A 25,900-nucleotide genomic window follows, 5' to 3' on the forward strand; every position below is an offset into this window, starting at 1 on the left:
TGAATTTACTTTAAGCACTTAGTTTCACTTCTGCAAATGATTTGAGTATGTCTTCCCCTAAAGTTAAGAATGAACAAACACAGTCTGAACATACAGACAGAAAAAAAAAAAAACCTGCCACAAACTTCACACCACAAGGAAGACAAAGGAGAAAAAGTACACATAAAAGCACAGACATACACTTGCTACCATTACATACATATTCTGTACACACACCACTTCTGCCCTCTGTTTAACCTTTGTGTGGCCTCAGAGCTCATAGCAGCTGGTTGGTGGAGAATTCAGTACGGGCTGAAACTGAAACTGTACGCCAGTCTAATCCACAACAAGAGGGGAAGAGAGCGAGAGAAAGAAAGAGAGGGGGGGAAAGAGATTTAACAGGAGCAAACGAGAGATACTGCACTAATAAAAAGAAGAAGAAGTGTGTGTGTGTGTGTGTGTGAGAGAGCGATCAATACAGTTTCATGTGCACAAGGTGGTGCAAAACAATGAACGCACAAGAGACCAATTTCATATATTCAAAAATACCATTGCCACATTTTATTGACAAAATGCAACCCGCCATATATACTGCTTTTACTGTATATACATGTGCATCAGCAGTGAACATAAACATTGAGCCCTACTGCACACATACACTGATTTTGTGTGGGCTCTGTATATAGTAAGAGTGTAACTGGGAGGTCGTCCACACAGACGACAGACATTTCTCCAACTTGCAGGCCCACTTGTACTCGCTGTAATGGATTAAATCTACGCTGGTTGGGCTGCAGCACGTATAGCTTCTGCACACATGCACGTTGTGCTCCAGCATGTGTGCGACAGCTGTCCCTGCACGTGTAATAATCCTCAGTAAGCTCCGTGGCTCCCACAGTCTCTTCCACCAGATCCTCCAGAGCATCTCTGACCTTACGGTTTTGCTTCTCCACCAGCTTGATAGCTCACGTTATACCACATCCCATCCCTCCATAACACACCTAATGCTCTGTGATTCTGTGAAAAGCTAAGCCTGAATAGAAACAAGTTGACATTTTGGAAAAGTTAGGTAAGAAGATTGATGCCACTCTCACCACAAGCTACTACGAGCAGCAGGTTAGTTTAGCTTAGCAAAAACACTCGATCAGCCCGACTCTGTCCAGTGGTAATGGCAAAAATCCAGCTACTTGCACGTCTAAAACTCCACTGTGTTTATTTTGTTGGAGCTGGAGTTGGTACCATCGTATCAGCTCCTTCATAGTGAAGATAAGGAAATTTGGGAAGAATTAATACTGATCTATTAAAAACTGGCCTCGTCAGCCTGTAAACACTCTTTCCAGATCTGCCCTCCCATTCATCAACCTGCTTTAAAATCACAGTTGAAGGTGTAAAAACCATATAATAACATAAAAATAAAAGTCTCCTTCACATGAAATCTTATTCTTACATCTTTGCTTCATTCATCTTCAGTATTACCAATGGGAAGAAATCTTTAAATTCCTCAATTCATTGTTTTATTAGGTGACAGATTAGCATCTCCAGCCAATGGAGGTCTCTATTTGTGGTGTGAGTTTGCCCTCTGCTGTACACACGAAGCTTTTTACAACAAAAACTCATTCATCATGCTAAAGAACTTGATGCAGGATGCAGTGAGGAACTTAATTATTCCTCTGTCTTAGGTTCCAGTTTCTATTTTTTATGTTATTAATGCATTTAATGTTTTAATAGTAGTGATGCTTCCCTTTGTCATGCACATGTGCAATGGGGGAAACTGTTGGTGGTAGTCCACTTTCTGTATGATGAGAAATTCCTTCTAAATAAAGCAGGGCTAATCTGAAGCAGTTCAACAGGACTGAAGTTCATAAACAATAAGCTAACTCAATGTAAAAGTACAAATACATGAAGAATACATTATACACAACCAGTACACACAGCCACCCCTTTCTTCAGTGGTTATTATCGAACATCTATGTAGGCTGGAGGTGGAGGGTCTCAACTCCTTCACAGTGATCTTCTGCCAATTCCTCTAACTGATAGGCAAAAACTCCCACAGTGTCCACATTCATTAATGTCACAGTGTCCATAAAACTAAATGACAAGATACGGTTTACTTGTTTTTTAATACTTTTAAAATATAAAAATAAGTTTCTCCCCCTATTTGTTTGAAATTAGTCTCCATGAGTGGGGAGATTGATATGAGTGAAGTAGGAAAAGTGATGGGAATTCAGGAATATTTGCGAAAGCTTGATTGCAATAGTCCCGTGTGATACATGTACTGTATGTAAAGCTTTGATGATGTGAAGATGATCCACCCTCTTATCTGCGTGCCTTTATGTTATTTTTAATGAGGAAGAAGAAGCAGGTAAAGAGTCTCTGATGTGGCTTGTTTATGAAAATCCATCGGACAACTTAATCATTTGTCACTTTTAGTTTCAGCAACAAATGATCCTCTGTAGTTTTGGGTCATCTTGTTTTTTTCCTCTAAGACAAACATGATCTGTTTGGTTAGAGTGACGTTTCCCCACAATACAAGCTGATCCATACCGAAGGCTGCAGAGAGCTCTGTCCTTTAGTCTGTTTGTCCTCTGGAGGGAATGTCTCAGAAATTACTGAAAAGCTCGTATTTTTTCATCCAGTCCATCTGTGGTGCCTTCTTCTTCTCTTTTGCATGGACCTTCATCTTCTCCTCTGCTGCTGTAGCGCTCAGACTCAGGCCCATCTCAGCGAAAGGGTCCGACAGTCGGCCGCTCTCACTGTCCGCCATCTACACGGGAGATTTTATCGAAGATGGAAACAGGTAGACAGGGTTGTGAGTACTGTATTTTAACATGGAGAACCAGACACAGAACCTTACACGAATCCCTACACTTACCTCGTTGCTGTTGCCCTGGCTGCTGAAGTTGGAGCGTGTGGACCTGATGGACTGTGTGGTGGAGCTGCCGTTGATATGAGGGCTGGGGGAGCCGTTGGATATGGGCGGACCATCATAGTCTGTAAAAACAATCAATCAAACGATGGATACAGAGAAGGAAAATGTCTACGCCTACTGCTCTGACAAAATTTCCTCCTCATTAATTCAGAGAGCAATGTACGGTTGAACATAATCCTTTCCTCTGACTTTACACAGTGACTGTAAACAAATATTGATATCACTTTATCTTACGCTTGCACAATTAAAAAAATTTGGTTCTAGTACGTTTTCCAGAAAAATGTGTGTGTCTCTAACAAATTATGAGAAAAACAGTGTTTACATGGTTTAATAGTTGGTTTAAGTTTTACAAGTATTTACATAAGTTCAATGCTTTACTTAAGTATTCACAGTAATACAACAGGTTTTACAGAATCATAAAAATGTAACACAGTTAAGTTTTGCTTATTGATCATTCTCATATATCACACACTGCTTTTTTGGGTGATGTGGCCCTACCTTTGATATGACTGACTGTGGGGATAATCCCCCTCCTTTTGAAGTGATCATCTGTATCGGGATCCACTACCAAGAGCCAGGTCTCATCTCCCCCTTTCTTTATGAAGGCCACCACTTCTGCATGCCGCATGCCTTCAATGTTCACGCCATTTACCTGATGCAGACAGAGACATTAGGTAGGGGGTTTATGGTAAGAACGATAGAGGCTGGTTTTGTGAGTGGGATAACAGGTAATTCAGATTTCTGCATCCAAATCTAAACAAAATATTGTTGGTTCCCTGAATTTGAGTGACAGGCACTTTTACTTGGAGTTAGCAACTGCATTACCTTCTGTTGCAGTCTAACTTTATACAGAGTGTGGTACCTCAGTCACCCAGTAGGGGGAACCATACAACAACATACTGATAAAGCACTGTTAAACATCCACCTGGAAAACTCTACACAGAGCTGCACAAACTCTTCCTATTAATAATGAATTCTTGCAAATGCAATTCAGGAAAGCATGAAGTTGTAACCACATTGACAGAAGTCTCACGTTAAGTATGGTCCTACAATACATGTAGGACCAGCAACAGCTCAACAAAGAAGCATAATAGATTTGTGTGCATATGACCGACAGCTATGTGGCAATATTGCTTTTGTCTCTACACCTAGCTTGAAAAACACAAAGGCCTGTTATTGTTTGGTCTTATCTAGATGGTGGATGCATTTAGAAGCTGGTATTGCAGCAGCTTTGTCAAGACCTTGGCTTCACCGAGGCAAGCAGCTTTGCACTGTGCCAAGTTAGTGTTGGTACACAATCAATTATGTATGGCTCTCTTGGGCTCCGGCTATAGTGCAGGTTTCAGGTGTCAGAGTCCTGAGGGGAAATTTGTTTAAAATTCACTGCTTATGACAAGAAGGGACATAGTAAAACACAGAAAAAAAACGTAAAGTGCCAACTCTTAAAGTTTTCTTTGCTCTCATTTGTGAGTGAGGAAAATGGGCTGAAGCTAATGACAGACAATTGGGACTGCAGGCAAATAGATGCAATTACAAAACTTCAGAGGGTCTTTCAGAGAGGTAAGAAAGGGAAAAACAAGATCAAAACAAAGTGGAAGAAAGACAGCAATGTAAATGAGATGGAGGAAACATGAAGTGGGATCAACAGATGTGTGTGAATGGTTTCTCTCCTCCTCTCCTCTGACAAACATCAGATCATCAGCCCCACCAGAGAGACACACATTTTGATAGAGCAAGATCAACCAGCTTTGTATTCGGCCAAACAGCAGGTGTTGTGTCATGTTTCACAGCCCTTTCTTAACAATCCACCCCACACAAGACAATAGTCTATTCTCTGCCCAGTGGGCTAATTAATACATGCTGCAGGGACAGTACAGATGGTCGTTTCTCATGGGACTATTCCTCAGGAGACCTTTTCATACTGGCAGGTGTGTGTGTATGTGTGTATGTGTTTGAGAGCATGTCCCATCAAAGGCATCAGGGTCAATCCACCTGAAGTCCACTGGCACATTTTTGATGTGTGTGTGTGTGGGAGGATGCAGGTACAGACTAACCTTGGATCGATCAAAACAAACAATATCAAATGCAGCTTCACACCTGTGAATAGGGTGCATGTGCATGTGATATGCGTAAATTAAATCTCATAAGTTTCACTTTGGGATCTTCATCAAACACAGAGAGCCAAACTTCAGGCTCCACGTCCTGAACTTGGACCATGCAGCTTTTTGATCTTTCTTTACTGTTCACCTATGACCTTCCTAAACTGTATTTGGCCAGTAAATAAAATGTTAGTTAAATTGAAACTGTCCTAAAACGTGACTGTCCTAATTCCTGTCCTACTCCACAGCATTGGATAAAGCGTGTGTTGTGGATGTTTGTATGGTCATTGATGTCACCCTGTTGTGATGTTTGGGGCTCAGAGTACGCACTGGTGAGCTCAGACAGAGCATAGAAGCTGATGAGGCATTCACTGCTGCCTGTGCTCGTGCCAAACATCGGCAGAAAGCTGAGCTCTCATCATGGCCTTCACAACGCTAGCTGCTGATACACCTCCAGTGTAATGGGGCGTGGTGAGAGAAAAAGACGACAAGAGACAGTAAGAGAGAGAGAGAGAGATCTGTCATGGTTGTTCACCTCTCTAAACAAGCTGCTGACAGATAACACAAGTGCTGTCTTGACGCATGGTCAGAGATGCCTGCAATTATCAGCACCCACACACACACACACACACACACACACAGACACACACACACACACACACACACAAATTCAAAACACACAAAATCAGTAAACACATAAATCCAAAGATTTTCAATTCAGACTTCGCAAAATTATTATATTATAATACAGCAGCTCAGATGTTAATGGAATCTTCTTTTAATTTCTTTGTAATTTATATTTGTATACACTATGCCATGAACTGAATTTGGCACTGTCTTAACTACCTGACAACTTCCACATTGCGTGTGTGTGTGCATAAATATATATCAGTATGTGTTACTCATTTCATGTCTGGTGGACTATCACTGCCATCACTGACCTGCTACAGGATGTTCCCACACATTCTCCGCATCCATCTAATGTTCCAGTGCAGAATCAGAGCATCTGATGCCAAGTCTGTCGCTGAATGTGATTTACAGCATGCAGCTCTCCCTGATCATAGTTATATAGCCAACAGCATGGTTTTAGGTTTGGTCCATTATCAACATACAGTAAGGTACACAGTTTATGCTACTGTCAACCACTATCAGAAACATACCACCACGTTTCCTATATTCTGTTCAGTTCATAATGATATTAAAATGCGAGTGCAAAAAGTTGATATATCAAATCCACTGAACAGTTTTGTCCTCGTCTATGGAGGCTCCAATATCTGAGACGCGTGCTTGAAACACTGCTTGAAAGAATACTTTAGTCTTTATTTGTGTTCTTAGATGAGATAATGATAAGACTCGTTTCACTTTCGTGTTTGTAGGGTAAAAAATGAGCAGACGGTTTGTAGCATAAATGCTGGAAATCAATTATAATTTCTTGTGTATAAATACCTTATTGGTATACTAGAAGTAAGACTGGACGATTACTGAAAGCAAACATTAAGAAATCCTTCAAAACTCCACAGGAAAATTGTGTTTTGGGAGATCTTAATTGAACTCTGTTTAACATCACAATCAGATCCTGTTGAAGTCCTGTTTTTCCTGCTCTGCAGCCTGATCTGGACCCTGATGTTCAGCCAATAAGAGCAAAGGTCATGGGAATGAAGAGTGTATATTGTGTGTGTATACACTCAGAAAATGAAAAACTGCTTATTAAAATGCTGATATTGCTGACAGCATGTATTTTCTAAACCAGGGAAAGTAGCATGTCATCATCCATACTGGTTATTGGACTCAATGACCTCTAACCTGAAACTATCTGAAGTTTACAGTCTGCATTTGTCTATCCTATTCTAGTCTGCCTATCTTAATTTTGTCCCCTTATCTCCACTCTGCTGCTGTTTTCTTTCTCTCATGTCCAACACATAATATCTTACATATTTCCACACCCATACGTATGTACACCCTCACCCCCCTTCTCTCTTCCCCCTGTAAACTGCTGCGATCAGACTGATTTATAACCGGTTCACTTCTCTGGTCTTTCCTCTTCAGTCTGACAGTAAATATTGAGCCCAGGTTCCAAGTCCTGTTATCCTTAGAAGCAAGGGGTCTGGCAGCTGACACAAGCATGATCCCTGCAATTTTCAATTACAGCTGTGACAGCACATCTGTTTTTGATCAGCTAGTTAGCTGTTATAATCTCTGCAGCTTTGTTGTGTCTATCGGGATAGTTTTACTTTGACAGGAACTAAACAACTAAGAATAAATAAAGCTTGCTGCTGGATTTCACAATTTCGTTAATTTCTAATAATTTGGTGTATTCAGGTTCTTCCTTTTTCTCACACACCTTTTTGTGCTTGAATTAACTGAATCTATTAAACACTGTCCATCTAAAAAAAAATATGTATTTAAGTAAGCAAATAGGTAAGAGCCTCCCATTGGATAATTATTGCATGGATGATTTTTTTATAGCTGGAAACAAGTTATTAAACTTTAACTGATGCAGTGAGCAGCTTCTCATTTCTTAAATTACCATGTCATATACCAAGATGACAATGCCAGAATTCATTTGGCTCTAATTGCAAAAGAGTGGTTCAGGGAGCATGACATATCATTTTCACACATGGATTGGCCAACACAGAGTCCAGACCTTAACCCCATTGATAGCTTTGGGATGTGCTGGAGAAGACTTTGTGCAGCAGTCTGACTCCACCATCATCAATACAAGATCTTGGGGAAAAATTAATGCAACTCTGGATGGGAATAAATGTTGTGCTATAATCAAAGCTCAAGGCGGTCCAGCCAAATAGAATATGTGAATTTCCTTTGGACAGGTAGTGTATTATTTTCTATGCACTGTGCAAAAACTGAGCAGCCAGGAGGTAAAGGGTGGGCTGCACTGTGTGTTGGTGTGCATTCGGTGTGTGGAGTAAATGCTCAAGAGAGGCACCGGATTTATCTATGAGTATGTATAGAATTTTTTTCCAGCTTATCAACACAGCTGTGGAGGTTCCCACTCACTCCCTTAGCTCATTAAGGACACATAAAAACACTCCAGACAGATGCACAGCTACTATCTTTATCTGGTTATGAGATAAAAATATCGTTATAAATACAAGTGGCAAGAAAAAGTGTGTGAAGCCTTTGAATTTTATGGTTTTCTGCATTAATTTGTCATAAAATGTATTAACAAATATGATGTGCCTAAAGAAATAACATAACAATTCTGATCTTTTATGTCTTTACCCGAAACATCCATAAAAAACTCATAGTGCAAGTGGAGAAAGTATGTGAACCCTTGTATAATAATAATTTTCTTTTTCTGAAGCCATTCTGTTGTGTGTTTTGGGTCATTGTCCTGTAGCATCAACCAACTTCTAGTTTCAGCTGACGTACAGACATTTCCAGTCACAATTTTTTGATCCACTTGGGAATTCATCTTGCCGTTAATCACTGCAACCTGGCCAGGCTAAATCAAGTTTCCTCTACCATACTTTAAGACTGGGATGTTTTTTCATAATAATATGCGGTAACCTTTTCAGATGTAGAGCTGTGTGTTCTTTCCAAATAGTTCAATCTTAGTTTCATCAGTCCACAAAACATTTTGCCAATTCTGCTGTGGAGTGTCAATGTGCTCTTTGGCACATTGAGCGGCTTCAGCCTGCAGGCAATGTTCTTTTTAGTAAGCAGCAGCGTCCTTCATGGTGTCCTGCCATACACACCCTCCTTCTTCAATGTTATACATACTGTAGATTCATGAACGCCAGTTCCATGATGTGTTAGCACTCTTGACTTAGATGAAGATCAGATCATATTTTATAAGAAATTAATGCAGAAAACCATGAAATTCCAAAGGGTTCACATACTTTTTTTCTTTCTTGCCACTGTATCTGTATACTGCTTAAAACAGAAGAGTGCAAAGCATACTCAGGATGTTTTTTAGAAGTGGAATGCTTCAATTTCTCTGTAATCTTACTTTTCATACACATCTGTAAGTTTAACTGCAACAATATAAATGTGGTTGTTCATGCAAATAGCATCCAGATGGAAATAAAGCTGGTTTTGAAGTTAGAGATTATATCTCAAAAATGTATTAGGACCTACTGCATACACACATATACAAAGTGGACAAAATAATAGATGCAATGTACCTAACTAATCAACATTGACAACCAACTGTGCTTTGTTGACAACAACTCCTCAATCTCTCAGGCATGCAGTTTTGCCTTCTACAAAATCAGAAAAATCAGAACGTACCTCTCTCAATGTGCTACTCAGCTCCTTGTCATCTCTAGTCTTGTCTACTGCTATACCCTGCTGATAGAGCTTCTATCGTGCACAATCAAACCTCTTCAAATGCAGCAGCATGTCTCTTTTTGATCAACCAAAAAGGACATGTCACAGCCCAGTTCACTAAAGCCACAGAGGAGCAGACTGTTGTTGAAGAGATAACTCTTTCATAATATCCTGAGTAGAAATCTAGCTCTTTTAAGTCTCATGAAACCTTTCTTCTCATGGCACTTTGCGTCAGATTCCTCCTCTCTAACTTACATTTATTATTGTACGAAGCAGGTTTATTGCTGAGTGTCTGCCTAATGACTAAATGTAAATGTAATACCTTGCTGACAGTGTCAACAGAAAATAACCATTGGTAGGATTACTGGGCTGGATTGCGTGCTTTTGGTAGCCATGTTATCCCTTTGTGCATCCACCCTCATCCACATCCACCTTCTTCTTACCTCAATGAGTCTGTCTTGTGGTCTGAGTCCAGCATGGTCTGCAGGTGATCCTGGATCCAGGGAGCGGATATACTGTCCGGGCCGCGATCGATCACTGTGGAGGTTGAAGCCGTAGCCTGTCTCAGACCGCACCAGGTGGCAAAGACGTGGAGCAAGCTGTGATGGATGAACCTGTGACTGGGACTGGGACTGCGTGTGGTCTTCAACCTGGGCAACAGTCTCCTATGAGAAAAGTAGGGATTTGGTCATTTATAATACCACCTTACAAGCCTGCAGGTAGAGTAGTTAGAGTGTCATTGCAAGGCTGAGCACATCAATGCACTTTTACCAAATCATGTTAAAATAACTCAGTAGTTTTAAATTCCTTTCGTTGGAAACCAATTTATTCTCATTTTTATGTTTTCATTCTGTGCTACTACGTATTCAGTCATAGAATAGATTTTATAATAGAGTCTTTTTCATTCTGGAGCGAATCAATCCATTTGCAGCATATTACTGACAGTTCTAACAGGGTGGATAAAGACATTTATAGAACCTGTATAATTGTGCCTTGAGTGCTACAGTGTGATCACACTGATTTACCTCCTACACACCCAGGAAAAAATGTGAAAGTGATGTGAGAGGGATGAGAGATGGTGGCCAGAACTGTAACCTCAGCTGATTTTAGCTGTGAGGTAACACACAGGTAAAGAGGGTGTTTGGCGACCTAGGGGACAAGAAAATATGGTACACATGTTGTGTGTAAAGGACAGATCTGCAATCATATTACGTAACTAAAGAGGTCTATTGTTTCCACTGCATATGTGAAGCTAGCACCACGGTCCAGCATGTGCCTGCTAAAAATACATATGGAGTATGTGGGCAGGGTGATGGAGAGAGACAGAAAGAGACAAAGGTAGTGTAGTGGTTAGAAAAGATGTTTAATGATTTATTCAGACTAAAAAAAAGAGGACGAATGTGTTTAAACCTATCACTCATTGCCATAAACTCTTTATTATTGTAAAGACATCTTAAAAAATCATGTATCACCACAACAGTGCCTCCCACTCAAGCCCTGATCTGTACAAAATAACACAGATGGCAACATATAATTTAATGTCAGGCACTGAATTCTTTAGGGTAGCAGTGATCTGGGCAGCTTGCCCTGAGAAGGAGGGAAAGAGAGAGGGACTAAGAGAATAATTCAGCTCAGTTCGACTCATGAATCTCATCAAATCCTTTTTTTCCCAGCTAGAGAGGAAGTGTCTGGGTTGGGCAGCAGGGCTGCATCTTCCAAGAGAGAGAAAAAATATAAATATAAAATCACAAATGTATTAAAATCCTGGGATCTTGTGCGAAGGAGAAAAATGTCAGTAAGAGAGAGAGGAGGAAGGGAATAAGCAAGGAGGGACAGAGTGCGTGGGAGGTACAGAAAATTAGATGCAGCGAGAGGATCGAGAAAGAGAGTTCAGGAAAAGAAACGGTGTTAATAGCTACACAGAGCCCAGAGAAATACAGTGGACAGAGAAAAATGAAGATGACAGACGTTTCCAGTAAGAGATGATGGGGAGGAAAAAAGTTTGCAGTGGAACCTCTCTAACATAAACAGAAAGAGCACCACAGCTGGGAGTCATTATGTGGGGGAGACTCGAGTGTCTGCCAATCTAACCTCTGACTGCCTCTCCAACTCTATACGCACCCCACTAATCACCCCCTGGAGCCCATGCCATCTCTTCAACTCTGTTTTCAGTGTTTGAGTACATTTAGGGAACCTCTCATCTGGTCTCTCTGTGCTGTGAGTTTGATTTGTATGAGGTTAATAGTGAATGTTTGCAGGTCTTACTTAACCTTGAGCGTCAGTAATAGGCAGCGATGGTATGACTCTGCTGTACCTTCTGGTTTGTGTCAAAGCACATTACACTGCACTCATGGTGGATACTAGTGTAAGGGAATATTTTAAGAGTGCCAAAGTAGATTGGGGGGCCACAAAAGTTACCGTACAACCTCTTCACGCTGAGAGGCCAACAGATGTAATGTGGTCACCATGTTTGTTTGAACTGTGGGTGCAGAATGCTTCATGGCTTTTGTGAAAAATTACACGTAATGTTTCCCCCTGTGTCAGCAACTGGCTCGTCATCAGGAAAGCAGTGAGTTATCAGCGCTGGACATTTTTTCAATGTCCCACCTGGGAGGAGAAGCAGTAGGAAAAAAACAAAACAAAAAAATGTGCGTGTTTTGTTCCAGCAGCGTGCATGGAACTGCAGGGCAGCTACAAATATGTTCACGTGGAAAATACTATATGGAATATTTCATGCCCACTGCAGCGCGTTATGGATTTCAGTGCTGACCGTGTTCTGTCTGGGGCAAGCTGAGAGGTGAGAAGTGTCATCCCATGAATTCCTGCAGTTTCCTGCCACAATCAGCCTTTGTTTCTGTCAGTCTGTGAGAGTACATGTGGAGGAGTCTACTGTATACACACAAGTCTTGTGTTTTTCTCTGTGGTTGGGTTAGATTTGAAATTAAATTCTTTTCTTTTTCAGTATTAAGGTTTTTGCAGCTTTCTGTCATTCTGAGGTTTAATAGGACACGGACCCGTTTACATATTTAATTTATGTGTGTAACTGTGCATGTGTACAGTTATTTCTCTCTGTGTGGACACTGGCAGTGATGTTGACAGTTGATGAAACTAGATCTCAGTTTGTTGAATAATTGAGCAGCGTCCTACTGCATTGAATGGATCATGACCGCTGTTAACCCTTTCACAGCCAAGGATCATTGGCTCACTATTCGCCTACAACACAATGAAGTATGTTTGGGGTATGCATGTGTGTATGTGGTGTTATACAAAGAAACTTTAAATCCAGTGTGTGTGTGGGTATTTTGTCAACAAGGCTCTCACTTGCATGCTTCCGATAGGGGATTACAGTAAACGTAATATGCCCATTCTAACAAATCAGGAGGTCAAGTTTCCTTTGAGCTCTGAGCAAAAGTGTATTTTACCACCATATCATATCTAATGAACTATTTTCACTCTCAAATTTATCTACTAAAAACACCTATTATGGTAGAAGAATGACCTATTTACTGACCACTCTACAGTTAATGTGCATCTGCTGAATGCAATGTGATGGTTAAAGTAAAAGGAACCATAGGAGGCATAGAAATACTGAATTAATGGGCAAATTAAGTCAGTCAGTAGATGGCAGATAAAACAAACAGGCATTATGTGAACCCCCTTTTTTTGTTCCACCGCCCTCATGTACGACATTTGTATGACTTTCCATAACTTGACCAGAGTTCTTCCATGACCTAAAAACTGTTTCCCAGTTAGTAAATGGTTTTTTTCTGCTTGGAAAAAAAAAATCCTACTGGGATCAACAGCCTATTTTCCAGCTGGGCTTGCTATGTAAAAATTACCATAACATTACAGTTGAAAACACTGTCTTCTAATGTAATTCTTTACTCCTGTAACAACTGACCATTTCACATTATGCTTTGGATTCAAACAATACAACCTTTGTGTTGGACTGAATAACATTTACATTTATGTATTTAATATTGTGCTATAGTTCTGGGGCTCACTAATGCAAACAGTGTATGAAAAGCTGTTGCTCCTTTCAATCCATATATTTTATGCATCGTCAGACAGAGAAGATTTAATTTAATTTGCCTGCAATTTTCCGTTTTAGCCTCAGTTGTGTTTGTAGCCAGCAAGTGAGGACCGTAGAAACACAATATAATCAATGGAAGATAAACTCAGAGTTTTAATCTGAGCATTACCTTAAATTAGCTGCAGCTTATTACTTCCGAGTGAAATAAATGAACCCATTGTTTAAAAAAATGACCAGACTTATGCTAAGTCCTGCTCCTTAGTTACTGCAGACGTGTAGCAACAGTAACTAAGAGCGCTGCACTGTCTGTTTATACTTAGCTTTCTAATCATTGTTGTATGAGCTATTTCCAACTTAAAGCGTCTATCTGTTGTAATGGTATGATGTCTGCATCTTGATGTACACGCTGCAGAAATCACAAATGAATACCAGTTGCCACGGAGACACCAGTGAAACCAGTGGAACCAGTTCCACTCAGCAAAGCTTCGACCTATAGGGTAACTTTTTAAAACAAGTTGAGAGAAACACGTGGACAGATTTCATGCAGATTTAAATTGTTTTGGGGCATTTACTGTTACTTCATGTCTTAGCGACACTGTACTGTGATTCAAACACTAAAGTGCAAGCAAAGAGGGTCATTCAAAATAACTTTACCCAATTAAGAAACCTGCTGTGTCTAACACATTTTAGTTAGAATGTTTTTGTGCGTTTGTTCGCGTGTCTGTCCCACATGCAGCTGCTTCAAGTGTTGCTCAATTCCACAGGAAAAGAGCAGATCACTCCAGTTCAAACTGGGATAAAAAAGCACGAGGAGTGGGAAGGGAGCAAGAGAGAAAGGAAACGACAAGCAGCTGGGGAACGGCAGCGAGGGGTATGCAGCTTAGAAATGTAAGAATTAAGAAAGGTGGGATACAAAACAAAAGTGACAGGAGTGAGCTACAGATAAGACAAGGACGACTTGGAGATGAGGAGATGATGCACAGCGTGTGGAAGACAAGAAGAGAAGCAGGGAGAATATGAGCACACGAGGACTGGCCAGAGATCTTGATAACCAACGTTTTTTCCAACTGGTGCTGTGGTGTATTGCGTAACAGCTCAGTAATACGAAGGCTAGCACTATGTGTGTGTGTGTGTGTGTGTGTGTGTGTGTGTGTGTGTGTGTGTGTGTGTGTTTGTGTGTTCAGTGCGGCTCTACCAGGACAGACCTGCTGAGATCTGTTTACAAAGGCCCTGCTCTGCTGTAGAGCGTGCGAGTGTGTTGCCTGCTGTTTGAGTATTTGGGAGGTGAAAAGTGTGAGAGAAGAGTGTTGAGATGAAATGTGTAAAAACAAGAGTGAGTGCACGTAAAAGGTTTAAAGGGTAAAATAAAGATCAGGTGACAAAGAGCCAACATCATCACACAACTGACTGTTGAATACAAGAGGACTAAGAGGGTTATTGGACACAGAGTGCTTAATGCAAAAACTGATGCCATTTTCATATCTGTACAGTTAATATTTAGTCAGAGCTACTGGCATTTGCTTAACTTAGAGTAAAGATCGAAAGCAGCTCACTTAGCCATGTTCAAATGACACAACATATCATAGGATCACCTCTAAAACTTAACATGCTATTTAACCTTTCTTTAATTAGTACAAAAAGCAAGAAAATAGGCTACAATTATGTATTTTTTGCTTCCATGAGTTTCAATTATTCATCGTATAATATGAAGGTTTATTTGGAAGTTTTACAGGTGCTAGTAGATGGATTTTGTTATCTATGGACAGAGCCAGACGGGCTGTTTTTTCCTGTTTCCAGTCTACGATTCGCCAACTGGCTGCCTGTATAGTCCTAAAATGTTAAAATATTCCTTTAAAGCCAATATTTGGTGCATACACAGGTGGCAGAGGCCTTGCACAGTAAATTAAGGGATTGATATTCAGTACAACATGCTGTAAACATCATGAGCTATCGGCCATTAGCATTATCCTAATAATCAGTTGAACTGCAGTTACATGAACCGAAAGAGAATTTATTGTGATTCCACTGTTGCCAGCTGCTCACATCTGTCCTCATTATGCTGTTTATTGTGCTTGCAAAGGCCAGTGCCGTGCTCTGATTTCACTGTCATAACCTTCAGGAATGTGCTGCAAGGATATTTAATTCTAAGACGAGCAGAATCTCAGTCCACGTTAAATGCAAAGAGGTAGCATTTCACAGAGAAAGAAATCCTTGATAGGTAGACAAGAAATTATTCTACTGGCTTAGAAATGCATGCAATGCATGTTTTACATTCATCCTGCAGAATATCTATTATAACAAGAGAGAAAAAAATACATTAATTAGCTGGCCATTACATTATAATAGATGAGACCAAATTAAGCGATGACCTGCCTGTAATATTTTGGCTTCTGGCCACATCTGATGCAGCAGACGTGGGTGCTGATATTTGTTGTCATTTGTCAACACCTGTTGAAGATGCCTGCTGGAAAAATGGTCAGACTGCCTGAAAAGCTGCAGGGCTGACAATGCACTCAGCTGTAAAACTCCTGCGAGTGCAAACAAAGGGTTTGGTAGCTCAAAGCGGAACTGTCACTGAACATGAATGAGCACATGATGGCTATCACAGCGCTCAGCATGAACAATTAGTTCAGAGCCTTCACAGTTCATTGCCTTCCCACAATGCTCCAAATATTGTAAAGAAAACTGTTGCTTTTCTCCCAACTGTCCAACACTTGTCATTTAAAAACAATGGCTCCTTCTGATGCCAAAAATAACATATTACTAAGCACGTTTTTCTCCGATGAAGAAATAAACGTCACAACAAATGTTGCACCATTTATACTGCACACAGCTTATCTGTCTCTTGAGGTTTCTAAGGTTAAACTGATGAAGTATGAAGTTTAGCATCACTGCTAGAAAACAATTTATTCAGTGATCCGAACACACGCACTGAGACAAATAAATATGATGTATCAAGCTACTGCTCTCTGAACCACAAATGTGCACAGAAGTTGCTCTTTTGGCAAAATTATTTTCAAAACACTACAGTGTATTAATAATTATCATAACCCGTTGAAAGAAATATGTCAAAATAAGTCCTTAAAAATGAGTCTGCACTTTTCTCCAAACCACATATTTGATAGATTCTCATTTTTGATCCGCATAGCAGTTGCTTTCAACAGTTTTTTAATGGTTCTAGCTATAAAAATAAGACCTGAGGCCTTAGCTGATGGCTTAATTTTAAATGTAAGACAGCCATAAATGTCCATCCATCCATCATTCATACCTCTTATGCTTTTAAGGGTTGAAGTGGACATGGAGCTGATCCCAGTTGTCACTAGGTGAGAAGTGGGGTAAACTCAACACAGGGTTGACACATGGAGACACCTATGGGCAATTTAGAATCAACAGATTTCCTAAACTGCATGTCAATAGGTTGTGGGAAGAAACAGGTGCACCTGGAGGAAACAGAAAAGCCACAGCTGGATTGGCGCTTTGACTGCAGATTCAAGTCTCCAGATACCAAATCTACATCAAAAACACCTTGAAGATTTCAGTGAACTGTTCAATAGTTGTCTCGACCTATTGTTCTATCTCTGTTTCTGTTTCAGGGTCAGAGAATATCATGAGGATATTAGTAAAACTATCAGAGGAAGGAAGTCAAACCACTCTCTTCTCTTCTTTCTGCACTTCATTCATTAATCTTCTATTTGAATTAAGCTTCACTCGTCTACCTTCCATGTGATGGTATTTCATTCCCTCCTTCAGACCAAATCCTTTATCTCCTTCACTCTGTCTGACTTTGACATACCTTATCTTCATATCTTTGAGTGCCTTGGGTTACAACATTCTCGTCTATTCTTAACCAAAAGAAGTGGAGTGGCTGCAGAATACAACATTTCTGCCTATTAGCATTTAAATGTCACAATTTAAATTATATGGGCTGCTATATTTAGCTGTTAAGTGTTGCTATGTGTGTGTGTGTGTCTTCATCTATATTTGAATTTAATTCTATTATTTTAAATTGACTTCAGTTTTTCTTTTCTGTATGTGACTGGACAGCAGTTGACGCCGGTGATGTAATGTGTGTATGTTTGAGGCTACACCCCTGTTATCAGTGTGTGGCAGATATGCCTCGTCTCTTGGCGTATGTCAACAGATATTTCATCAATTTATATGCTGATTGTCAGAAAATGTAGCAGCTAAAGTTATGATAATAGACAGAGCATCAGTTTTTCAACAAAACTCTCAACTTACTTATTGGTTATTGCTGTCTTCTGTCATTATCTATTTATAGCACAAACAATATCTTTATAGACACTATGTTCAACTGTGCAATGAAAATAGTCATAGATAATTAGCTGCAGCCCAGGTGGAAGAACAATGTAGTGTATATGTGACATAATGGAGATGCGAACATGGTCTGTGAGGCCAGAGATTTGCATAATCGTGCAAGTGTATCTGCACAAGACAGCAGATACCATAGATATACATTTATCTTTCCCACTTTCCTCAGCATAATGAATTTATCAGTGGAGATGATGTGTGCTATCTGTTGCTATCCCGAACACATCCTGTGTCATCCTTCCAGATACTGACCACACCTCACACACATAAACTAAACCTCCTCCTCTTCTTTGTCAAGTGTGACTCAAGTGACTATTTAATTCTCAGTTGATCCATATAGATACAGAACCTCTCTCTCTTTGACTCCTACAGACCGAGCTGGAATTAGGCTGATCCAAGAATCTGATGAGTGAGCTGAAACAGAGCAGAGCCAGTGGGACACTAGAAACAAACTCCTGTGTGTTTTTGAAAAGTGTGTGTGGACATGAATCAATGTGTGGGAATGTATGCCTGCTCACAGCTGTGAGTGCAGCAGTTTCGAACTGACTCAATATAGCGAGTGCTCAGGAGTGGGACTAAACCCGTGAAACAGTACAGATGAAGCTAAGGCTGAATTTGTGTGTATGATACATCTGCTTGCCAAATAATAATAACAGATACAAGAATAATAGCAACACACAAGTTAGAAAGAGCTCATTGCTGTTTTCAAGGACGTCTCCATCAGCCATTATGAGGTACAGCAATGAAGGATTTCGTGCTGTCTGCCTTTTGAGTTCTCTGATTCTCCAGTGTCTCTTTTGAATTTGTTGGCGATGCTCTTGTGTGGGCAGCACACTGATCGATCCTCGGCCTAGCTGAAGCCGACCTACGCTCCAATGATATTCCAACAACCAACAACTGATATTTAAAAGATGCGATTAAGAGAATAAAGATCAAGAAACATGTTTCCCAAATCCCATTATTTAATGAGAAAGAGCCTAAAATCATCAAGTTTAGGATTTTAGAGATCACTCTGAAATGATTCAAATGTGGTACCATGTGGCGGGGCAGTTTTCCCGCATTCTGACCCAGTAAGAAGTAGTAAAGTAGAAAAGTAGTGCAATCTATAAATAATGTTGAAGATTTGGGTCAAGTGCCTTAGTTGAAACAGATACAATCTGGAAACAGGAGGATTTCAGTAAATGCTACAGCCTTGTGACTGTGTGCAATTACAATTTCTGTGGTTGTGTTGAGAATGCAACACGCCGCAACTCAATACTGAAACAGGCTTTGATAAAAAAAAAGCATTGTTTAGCTAATTATGATACATGTTGCTGCCAGCAGTTGGCATCAGTCTGTTGGCATCATAATACATCAGTCGTTTGATTTTAAGTTTTAAAAACACTTAGAGTACTGCAGTATTTAGTGTTTTTGGTAAAGAGAAACTTCCAGGACAGTGGGGAACAACTGGATATACTATCAGCCCTGCATGGGAACATAATACCTGTGGACACACAGCTACATCCACAGTCACACACCCACATACATTTATTACAATACACTGTTATGTTTGTGCTCTTCAACACTCCCCGCCTTACCAAATTCCACTCTTTTCCCCAACACACACGCCCTCGTTCCCCACTGGTGACCTTTCAACACTCTAGAGGCCGTGTTTTTACTTCACGTTTGTTTTTCGCTCTCTCGCCTCGTTCTCTCTCTCACTCACGGAGATGCACTGAATCTGGACCCCTGCATCATGACGTAACACAGTTGGTATTTAAAGACGGGGGAAGGAGGTCTCGAACACCAATTCCAGATGTTGGTAAAAATAATTGTTCACTCACTAACTCTCAAGAAAAAGACAGAACTGAAGAACTGAATGTGTACTGCTACTGTTCATCTCTTGGAGCATCTTACAACCTCAAATGTCTTATTTTGTAAAGCTAAACAGGAGCAACCTTGCATTTGTTCTTCCCTTACTGCACATTTAGGTGGCATAATCACACGGGCCAATGTGCTGACTACCTCTTGACAACTCCTGCGTGCTGTTACATTAAAGATGACGAGCATCATCTTTTTCCTATTATCTTGGGCAAAATGAGAAATTCAACCGGGACAGTCGGGGAGCCTAGCCTAAATGATCATCTCATTTTGAATTGTTATGAACTAATGGCCTAAGATGTTCATGTCTTGGTTGCAGTGGCACAAAGGCAAGATATCAAAAAGGCAACAAATGAGAGTAGTTTCCCTCGCTTGGACTGTTTTACGACATATAACGTACAAAGAGATGGAGAAAAACCAGAACATGTCAGAAAAACAGATGTTGATGCTGTTCTGTGGTTCAATGCATGTTAAATATTAATATCAAAATAGTTAACTTGCACATTTACAAGGTACATTAGTTACAGTACCAGTACATTTATCTACTGTTTACAGCCACCACATACTGGTTTCTGTAGCTCTCTCTCTCTTAGAGATTCTCAAATGTTTCTGTTTGTGTTTATTCAATCCTGACCCCATGACCTCAGGCCCTGACCCTTGCATGCTGTTTTCTCTGTCCACAGTTTTCTCATGCAGATCTGTTTCGCTACCCGACCCAGAGTTTTTCTGTGGGAGGTTTTTGTAAAAACTTTTGGCACTCTAGTAAATCCGAGCATGTTTGGCTTATTTAGATGCTTCTGCTGTTTATGTAACGATCAGGAGTAAAACGGGTTAGCAATTTTTAAACTTAAATTCAGATTTGTTTAATGAGCTAACTGGAATTGTTTCCGTGCCGTGCATCATTGGTATAGAAATGAGTACAACTGGGTGCTTGCACAACCGACTCATGGGGACTTTTTTTAGGGGAAGACAGTTTCAAATATGCACACAAACGTTGTACCTTTTATGAACACTGACACATATAATTATAGTTATAAACATATATTATGTTGCACCGTCACGTGTTACACAGTGCTGTTTTAAATTCGTCCACAAGACTAAATGTCAATGTCAGTGTAAATGTTAACCATGTAAAGACACAAAACCAAAACCTCCTAGTTACTTAATAAACTGATGAATTGATAAATGTTTTAACAGATATGTGCGTGCTTGTGTGCTTTACAAAGATCAGATGATGTCTAGCGGTTGTCTACTCATCTTGACGATAAAGAAGTGAACTTCATTATAGCACAATATGCTGACAGTTTGGTTCTTTGGCTCCAATAATTTCATACTGATTTGTGTCTGAACACATGTTGTTTCTTGGATAAAATCTTACTGAAGTACTGGAAAAAACAAAAACCTCATGCAAGCTTGGTTTTACTTATATTAACAACAGACAAAGGAGAAAAAGGGTCCATGAGTCCATAAACTGCAGGACCAGTTTAACCTCTAGAAGCACTGTGATGATGAGAGGGAACGTAGTGAGACTGTACAGTGTAGCTGCAACAGATCCACGATGACAGAGAGGTGAAGAGAAGACAAAGAAAGAAATTGTCACATATTGTTTAGTTAAGCTGACTTTTGTTATTTGAATTCAACACTTATTAGTTCAACACAGATCTTGTATTACTATCACAGCAGGGTCACTATGGGCCCCTCCTGTTGGGGGTACATTCTTGCTCTGTGATTTGAAGTAAAGTATTGACCCAGTTTTGACTTATATTTACCCACATTTTGGCAAACTGACACTATTAGCAGTTTCTGTTTTCAATGTGCCCATGGATGAACAGAAATCTATCACCAAATTATTGTTTATTCAATAATTGACAATAAATATACAGTAATAGTATACCATATGGTACCATATGGGAGCAAATTCAAATTTTACTTCTGTTAATCAACTAGTAGACTAAAGTACCTTAACTGCCTCTGTGAGCTGTGTGTTAGCCACTGCTGCAGCTGCAGCTACTAATTTCCCCCGTTTCAGAACACCACGATGCACCTGCTCCTTTCCCACCACAGTATTTTTGCATCATATCTTTCCATCTGCACCTCCCAACTCTCCCACCTAAAGAAGCTTCACTTTACAGTGTGGCTGCCTCTGCAATACAGTCACATTAAACATTCAAATTCAGTCAGAATAAAGTGAAATGAAACAGAAGCAAAAGCACAAAAAAAAAAAAAAATTACAAAACAAATCAATATGAACAACACTGTGCAGTCCAGTTAACCTGGCTCTCTGCCAGCCAGATGATCGGATATTTAAAGACTATTCTCAGCAGCTTGGGGAGGTTGCTGCTGGAGAGGTGCTGAAAACATAGCTGAAATGTTCCTCTTCCCCTGTTGCGCAACTCCACTACCATGCAAACCTTTGCTTTCCACACCCCCATGTCCCTCTGCGGGTGGGGGGTGCACTTCCTGAAACTCCTTCCAACAGAAATTCAAGGTTGTTATTGGCTGCTCTCAGCCCTGGGTTCTCTCTGTCCAAACTCTGTGTGCTTTCTGTCTCTCTTTCCCTTGTTCCTTTTCTCCAAGCTTTCCTTAAATGCTGCTCTCAGCACTTTCCTACACATCAGAATAAATCTCCACAGCAAACAGAGTCAACTTTTACAGTTGTGAAGGACTAACACAAGGCAGCATATCAGGAGGATCTGTCTTCTTCTGCTGATTACAGGTTTAATCGCTGATCACTCTGCTTTTGTTGTAGTAATTACTCCGCACTGATTGCCAAAGCTCTTTGCCAGCCACATGGACGAATGACTGCTACATGTACAACATAATATGCTGTCTCAGCGTGCAGTGTCAATACTGAGTCAGCATATCTGTGATGGAACAGCCTCCTTTGAGATGGGACATGCTAGAGATATGCTTTGTGATTCTTTTTGGACTCAACAGGGCACCAGTCAAGTGGGGGATTAAAGCGTCAATGCTACGGAGGCAGTTTTAGTTCATGAAGCTGTTTAAAATTAACGTATTAACAGAAGCTCGAAGATTGTCCTCCAACTTTCCTGCTATTTGTTTTGCTCTGCTAATACCTGCTGGCTCATCCTGCTAAACCTTCTTCCCATTCTTTCATTAGAGTCATTAAAGTTTGGGAGAAAGAGAAACAAGAGACCTCAAAATCGTTTCCTGAGGCTTCGCGGAGCCAACGCAATCCCGCCAAGCTCTGGGATTTCTTCCCACAGGTCACAAAACCAGAGCCTGAACAAAGACACACACATATTTAAGATTTAACTGATTGGCTCTGTCACCGGTCTTGTAGAAATAGTGCCGCTCACATATTGGCAGGGCAAACCTAAGTGAAAACACATGCCGCGTAAATGCAGAAAGCAGAAGTTATACGGTCCCGTCTCGCTGATAGGGAGCATGTGAAACCGAAGCTCGTCAGATCTTTGTGTTCCAGGAGAGACAGAGCAGACGGAAACACGTCCTGTTTTCCAAGTCAACACAGAATAATAAAACATCAAATAAAACAAAACGTATATATAAATATATATAAATGTATGAAATGTCTATTGAGCATTATGTGAGTAATAAAGACAGAAAGATCCGATTTAAATAGCCTGTAAAAAAATATTCTCTGGGGCAGAACGTTTCACCATAAATCCAATATGTATATAAAGCAATGCCATTCGGGAAATCTCAGCCAGATGTCTTTGTTCATAGGTTTGTTTTTACATTTCTGTGGAATTCTTCTTCTGCAGAGTCGCTGTGTTGTCCTTCGCCAGATTCCTAACTTGTGTTGGTTCCTGCCCTCTGACCCTTCATGTCCTCTTTCAGGCTCTCTCTGCTAGCCACATTCATCCTTCAGGACATTCAGACGCACACCACACATGCACAGAAGGCTACAGAACAGGATGGAAACTCACATCATCTACTAATCTAATCTTAAACTGGCGGCGCAGCAAGAAAACAGGTCTGGGATGAAAGCTTGTCTGAGCTGAGGAGAATCTGTTCAAAGAGGTGACTCACCACCTACAATCTGTTTGCTAATTTGTAACTCATGTTTTGGAGTAGACAAATGACTTGTGATGCTTTGTTAAGAGTATCTAAGAAAACTGGTGAGACCTCACTCAAATGCAGTATGCAGGGGTCGGCCTGCATATCAAGAGTCCAGGGTTTCGTGAAAGGATGCTTGCATACAGCAGGAGACGTGAGTCGATCAACAAGCCCTGCAATCAATGGACAACCTGTTCTACTTCCTGAGGTTCAGCTGCCTCTAAAATGTCTAACTATTCCTTTAAAAGATCAATTCTCGTTATAGATCCACCTGCCTTACAAATCACATAACAATTCTTTAACCAACAAAAGAATCACAGAAAATCTAATCATGATTAGACATTGTTTACTTAAGCTCAGTTAAGACAAGAGTGCAAAGGCCTGAGGACAAGTAGAAGACAATTAAAGATGATGATCGTTACATGTAAAGCCACAGTCCCGCCTCGATGGGGGGGTCAGCTCACCTTCTTTGCAGCCTTCGATGGTGACCTCCTGGTTGGCTTCTGCACCTGCGAGCTCGCTGCGACTGGCTGCTTGGACACTGAGCCGTTCTCCCGCTTCTTGCTGGGGGAGGATGGGACAGATGACGGTGAAGGGGATGGTGAGGCTGGGGGAGAGGGGGAAGGATGGGGGCCCGTCCCGAGAACCGCCATGTCCTCTGTGGCGGTGAGGCGTAGACTCCGCAGTCTTTCATGTGTCTCTTGATCCACCACCAGCAACCTGGTCTCATGCTCCACCGCTTTGATCCGCTGCACCACCTGAGGGATGGGGCAACAAAATGTACGGGTCATTTCCTTTGAAAAGCAGTTTATTTCTAACAGTTAAGATGTGGTCAAACAATTAGTGGACAACACGAGTGAGCAGGAATATGATGCACCATCATCCTGTGTGTTTGTCCACCAAACTTAAAAGCACCAGGTCAGCAGAACTGTCAGAAATCAAACACTGTGAGGTTTGTTTTTACTTCTGCTGCAACAAGATCACAGCGAAATCTATACAGCCGTTGTTGGAGCTGATGTCCCTGTGTGACTGTGGGAAGATGATTATCTGAGCCTGCTGCTTCTATCGAACCACCAGCCGTGACGCAGTGAAACACGACCACATCCAAACAGAGGTGGAGGTAGAGACAGTTTGTCAGTGATGTCTACTCTGATTCATATTTAGACGCTTTTTAACAGTTAGGCTCTTACATTTAACGAGAAGTACCAAGAAGAGAAGTGAGTGTCTGTGTGTAAAGTCCAAATAAACCAGTCTTTTGAGTGTGCTTTAAGGCCTTTGTTAGAACATGGGCCATCAGTGTAGATGAGCTACAGTTACATTAACTGGAACAGGAAAGTGCAAATATGGCACGTTTGTTGAATAAAAGCAACATGTGACTGTGTGTGAGACACAGTGTTTACAGTAATAGCTTGAAGACTGTTGGCTCATGTCGTCAGGAGGAAGGCTCTGTTGGTAGCTTGCTGGATGTTTGGCCCCACTGCCCCCATGTCACATCGCGTCAGGCTGCACACGCCAGCCAGTAGGCTGCGACCTGTTGATGCACTGCTGCACCCTAAAAAGTTAAAACCACATGCATTAATATACATCTACTTACTTGGTGGTGTGTCTCCTTCTCCACATTAACCCCATTCACGGCCACCACTCGGTCCCCGGCGCGCAGCCCCGACGCTTCTGCAGGGGAGCCAGTCTCCACTTTACGGATGAACTGTCCGCTCTTCCCCTTTTCGCCATGCAAATGAAATCCATACCCGTTCTCCCCTTTTGCCATGACACAAAGCCGTGGTTTCCACTCGTTCGCCATTTCCTCCAGTCGTTTAAACCCCCACTATAGTGTTCAGTTAAAGTATGATGATCAAATGCAACAGCAGGAGTTCAGGAGAGCGGGCGCAGGGCGAAACTTCCACGGAGCGAAAACATCTGCCCGAAACGCGCACTCTCCCCACATTACAGCACCACAGAACACACCAGTCTGCAAAATAATAAATCCCACTGGCAAAATATACACAAAAGGCAACAAACTTCAACTTTAGGAAAACGATGCCACAGGATCGTGTCTTCTATCCAAGCAGAAGCGCGCTGCTGACCTTCAAACGGACCCGCTGCTGCGCGCTCACACTTCAGAGCCTCCAGAAGAGCAGAATTTACTGCGGACGCGTTAAAGTCGAACACATCACCAGGCGCTCACCTCTCTCCACTCAATATCCACAACAACTGCTGAATGTGGACTCAGTTATGTGGTGTGCGCTCAGCGCGCAATAGCACCACCTCCCTCCAGCCCATTTACCTGTTTGTTTCCCAACTCAGAGCAGCCACGCAGAGTCCAAACATTACAATGCTGCCCCT

At 41.1% G+C, this 25,900-nt stretch overlaps 1 protein-coding gene across 1 annotated transcript; it reads right to left on the reverse strand.

Moving 5' to 3' along the window:
- Nucleotides 1–508: 508 nt before the first annotated feature.
- LOC113159689 (Na(+)/H(+) exchange regulatory cofactor NHE-RF2) lies at nt 509–25,776 on the reverse strand. Its single transcript, XM_026356535.1, has 7 exons — nt 25,642–25,776; nt 25,152–25,526; nt 24,022–24,315; nt 9,738–9,959; nt 3,404–3,557; nt 2,849–2,967; nt 509–2,740 (listed from the first exon to the last, which is right to left on the reverse strand). The coding sequence occupies exons 2-7, from the start codon at nt 25,356–25,358 to the stop codon at nt 2,576–2,578; spliced, it is 1,161 nt and encodes a 386-aa protein (XP_026212320.1). The 5' UTR covers nt 25,359–25,526; nt 25,642–25,776; the 3' UTR covers nt 509–2,575.
- Between the last annotated feature and the right edge of the window lie 124 nt (nt 25,777–25,900).

The sequence above is a fragment of the Anabas testudineus genome, chromosome 8 (genome assembly GCF_900324465.2).
Source record: "Anabas testudineus chromosome 8, fAnaTes1.2, whole genome shotgun sequence".
In the NCBI taxonomy this organism is placed as follows: Eukaryota; Metazoa; Chordata; class Actinopteri; order Anabantiformes; family Anabantidae; genus Anabas; species Anabas testudineus.

Excerpts from the sequence above, each read along its gene's own strand:
- LOC113159689 (XM_026356535.1), bottom strand. The coding sequence starts at position 25,358 with ATGGCGAACGAGTGGAAACCACGGCTTTGTGTCATGGCAAAAGGGGAG. Across the intron at positions 3,558-9,737 it reads CACAAGACAGACTCATTGAG|GTAAATGGCGTGAACATTGA; the intron begins GTAAGAAGAAGG and ends TGTCTGCATCAG. Across the intron at positions 2,968-3,403 it reads CACAGTCAGTCATATCAAAG|ACTATGATGGTCCGCCCATA; the intron begins GTAGGGCCACAT and ends TTGTTTTTACAG.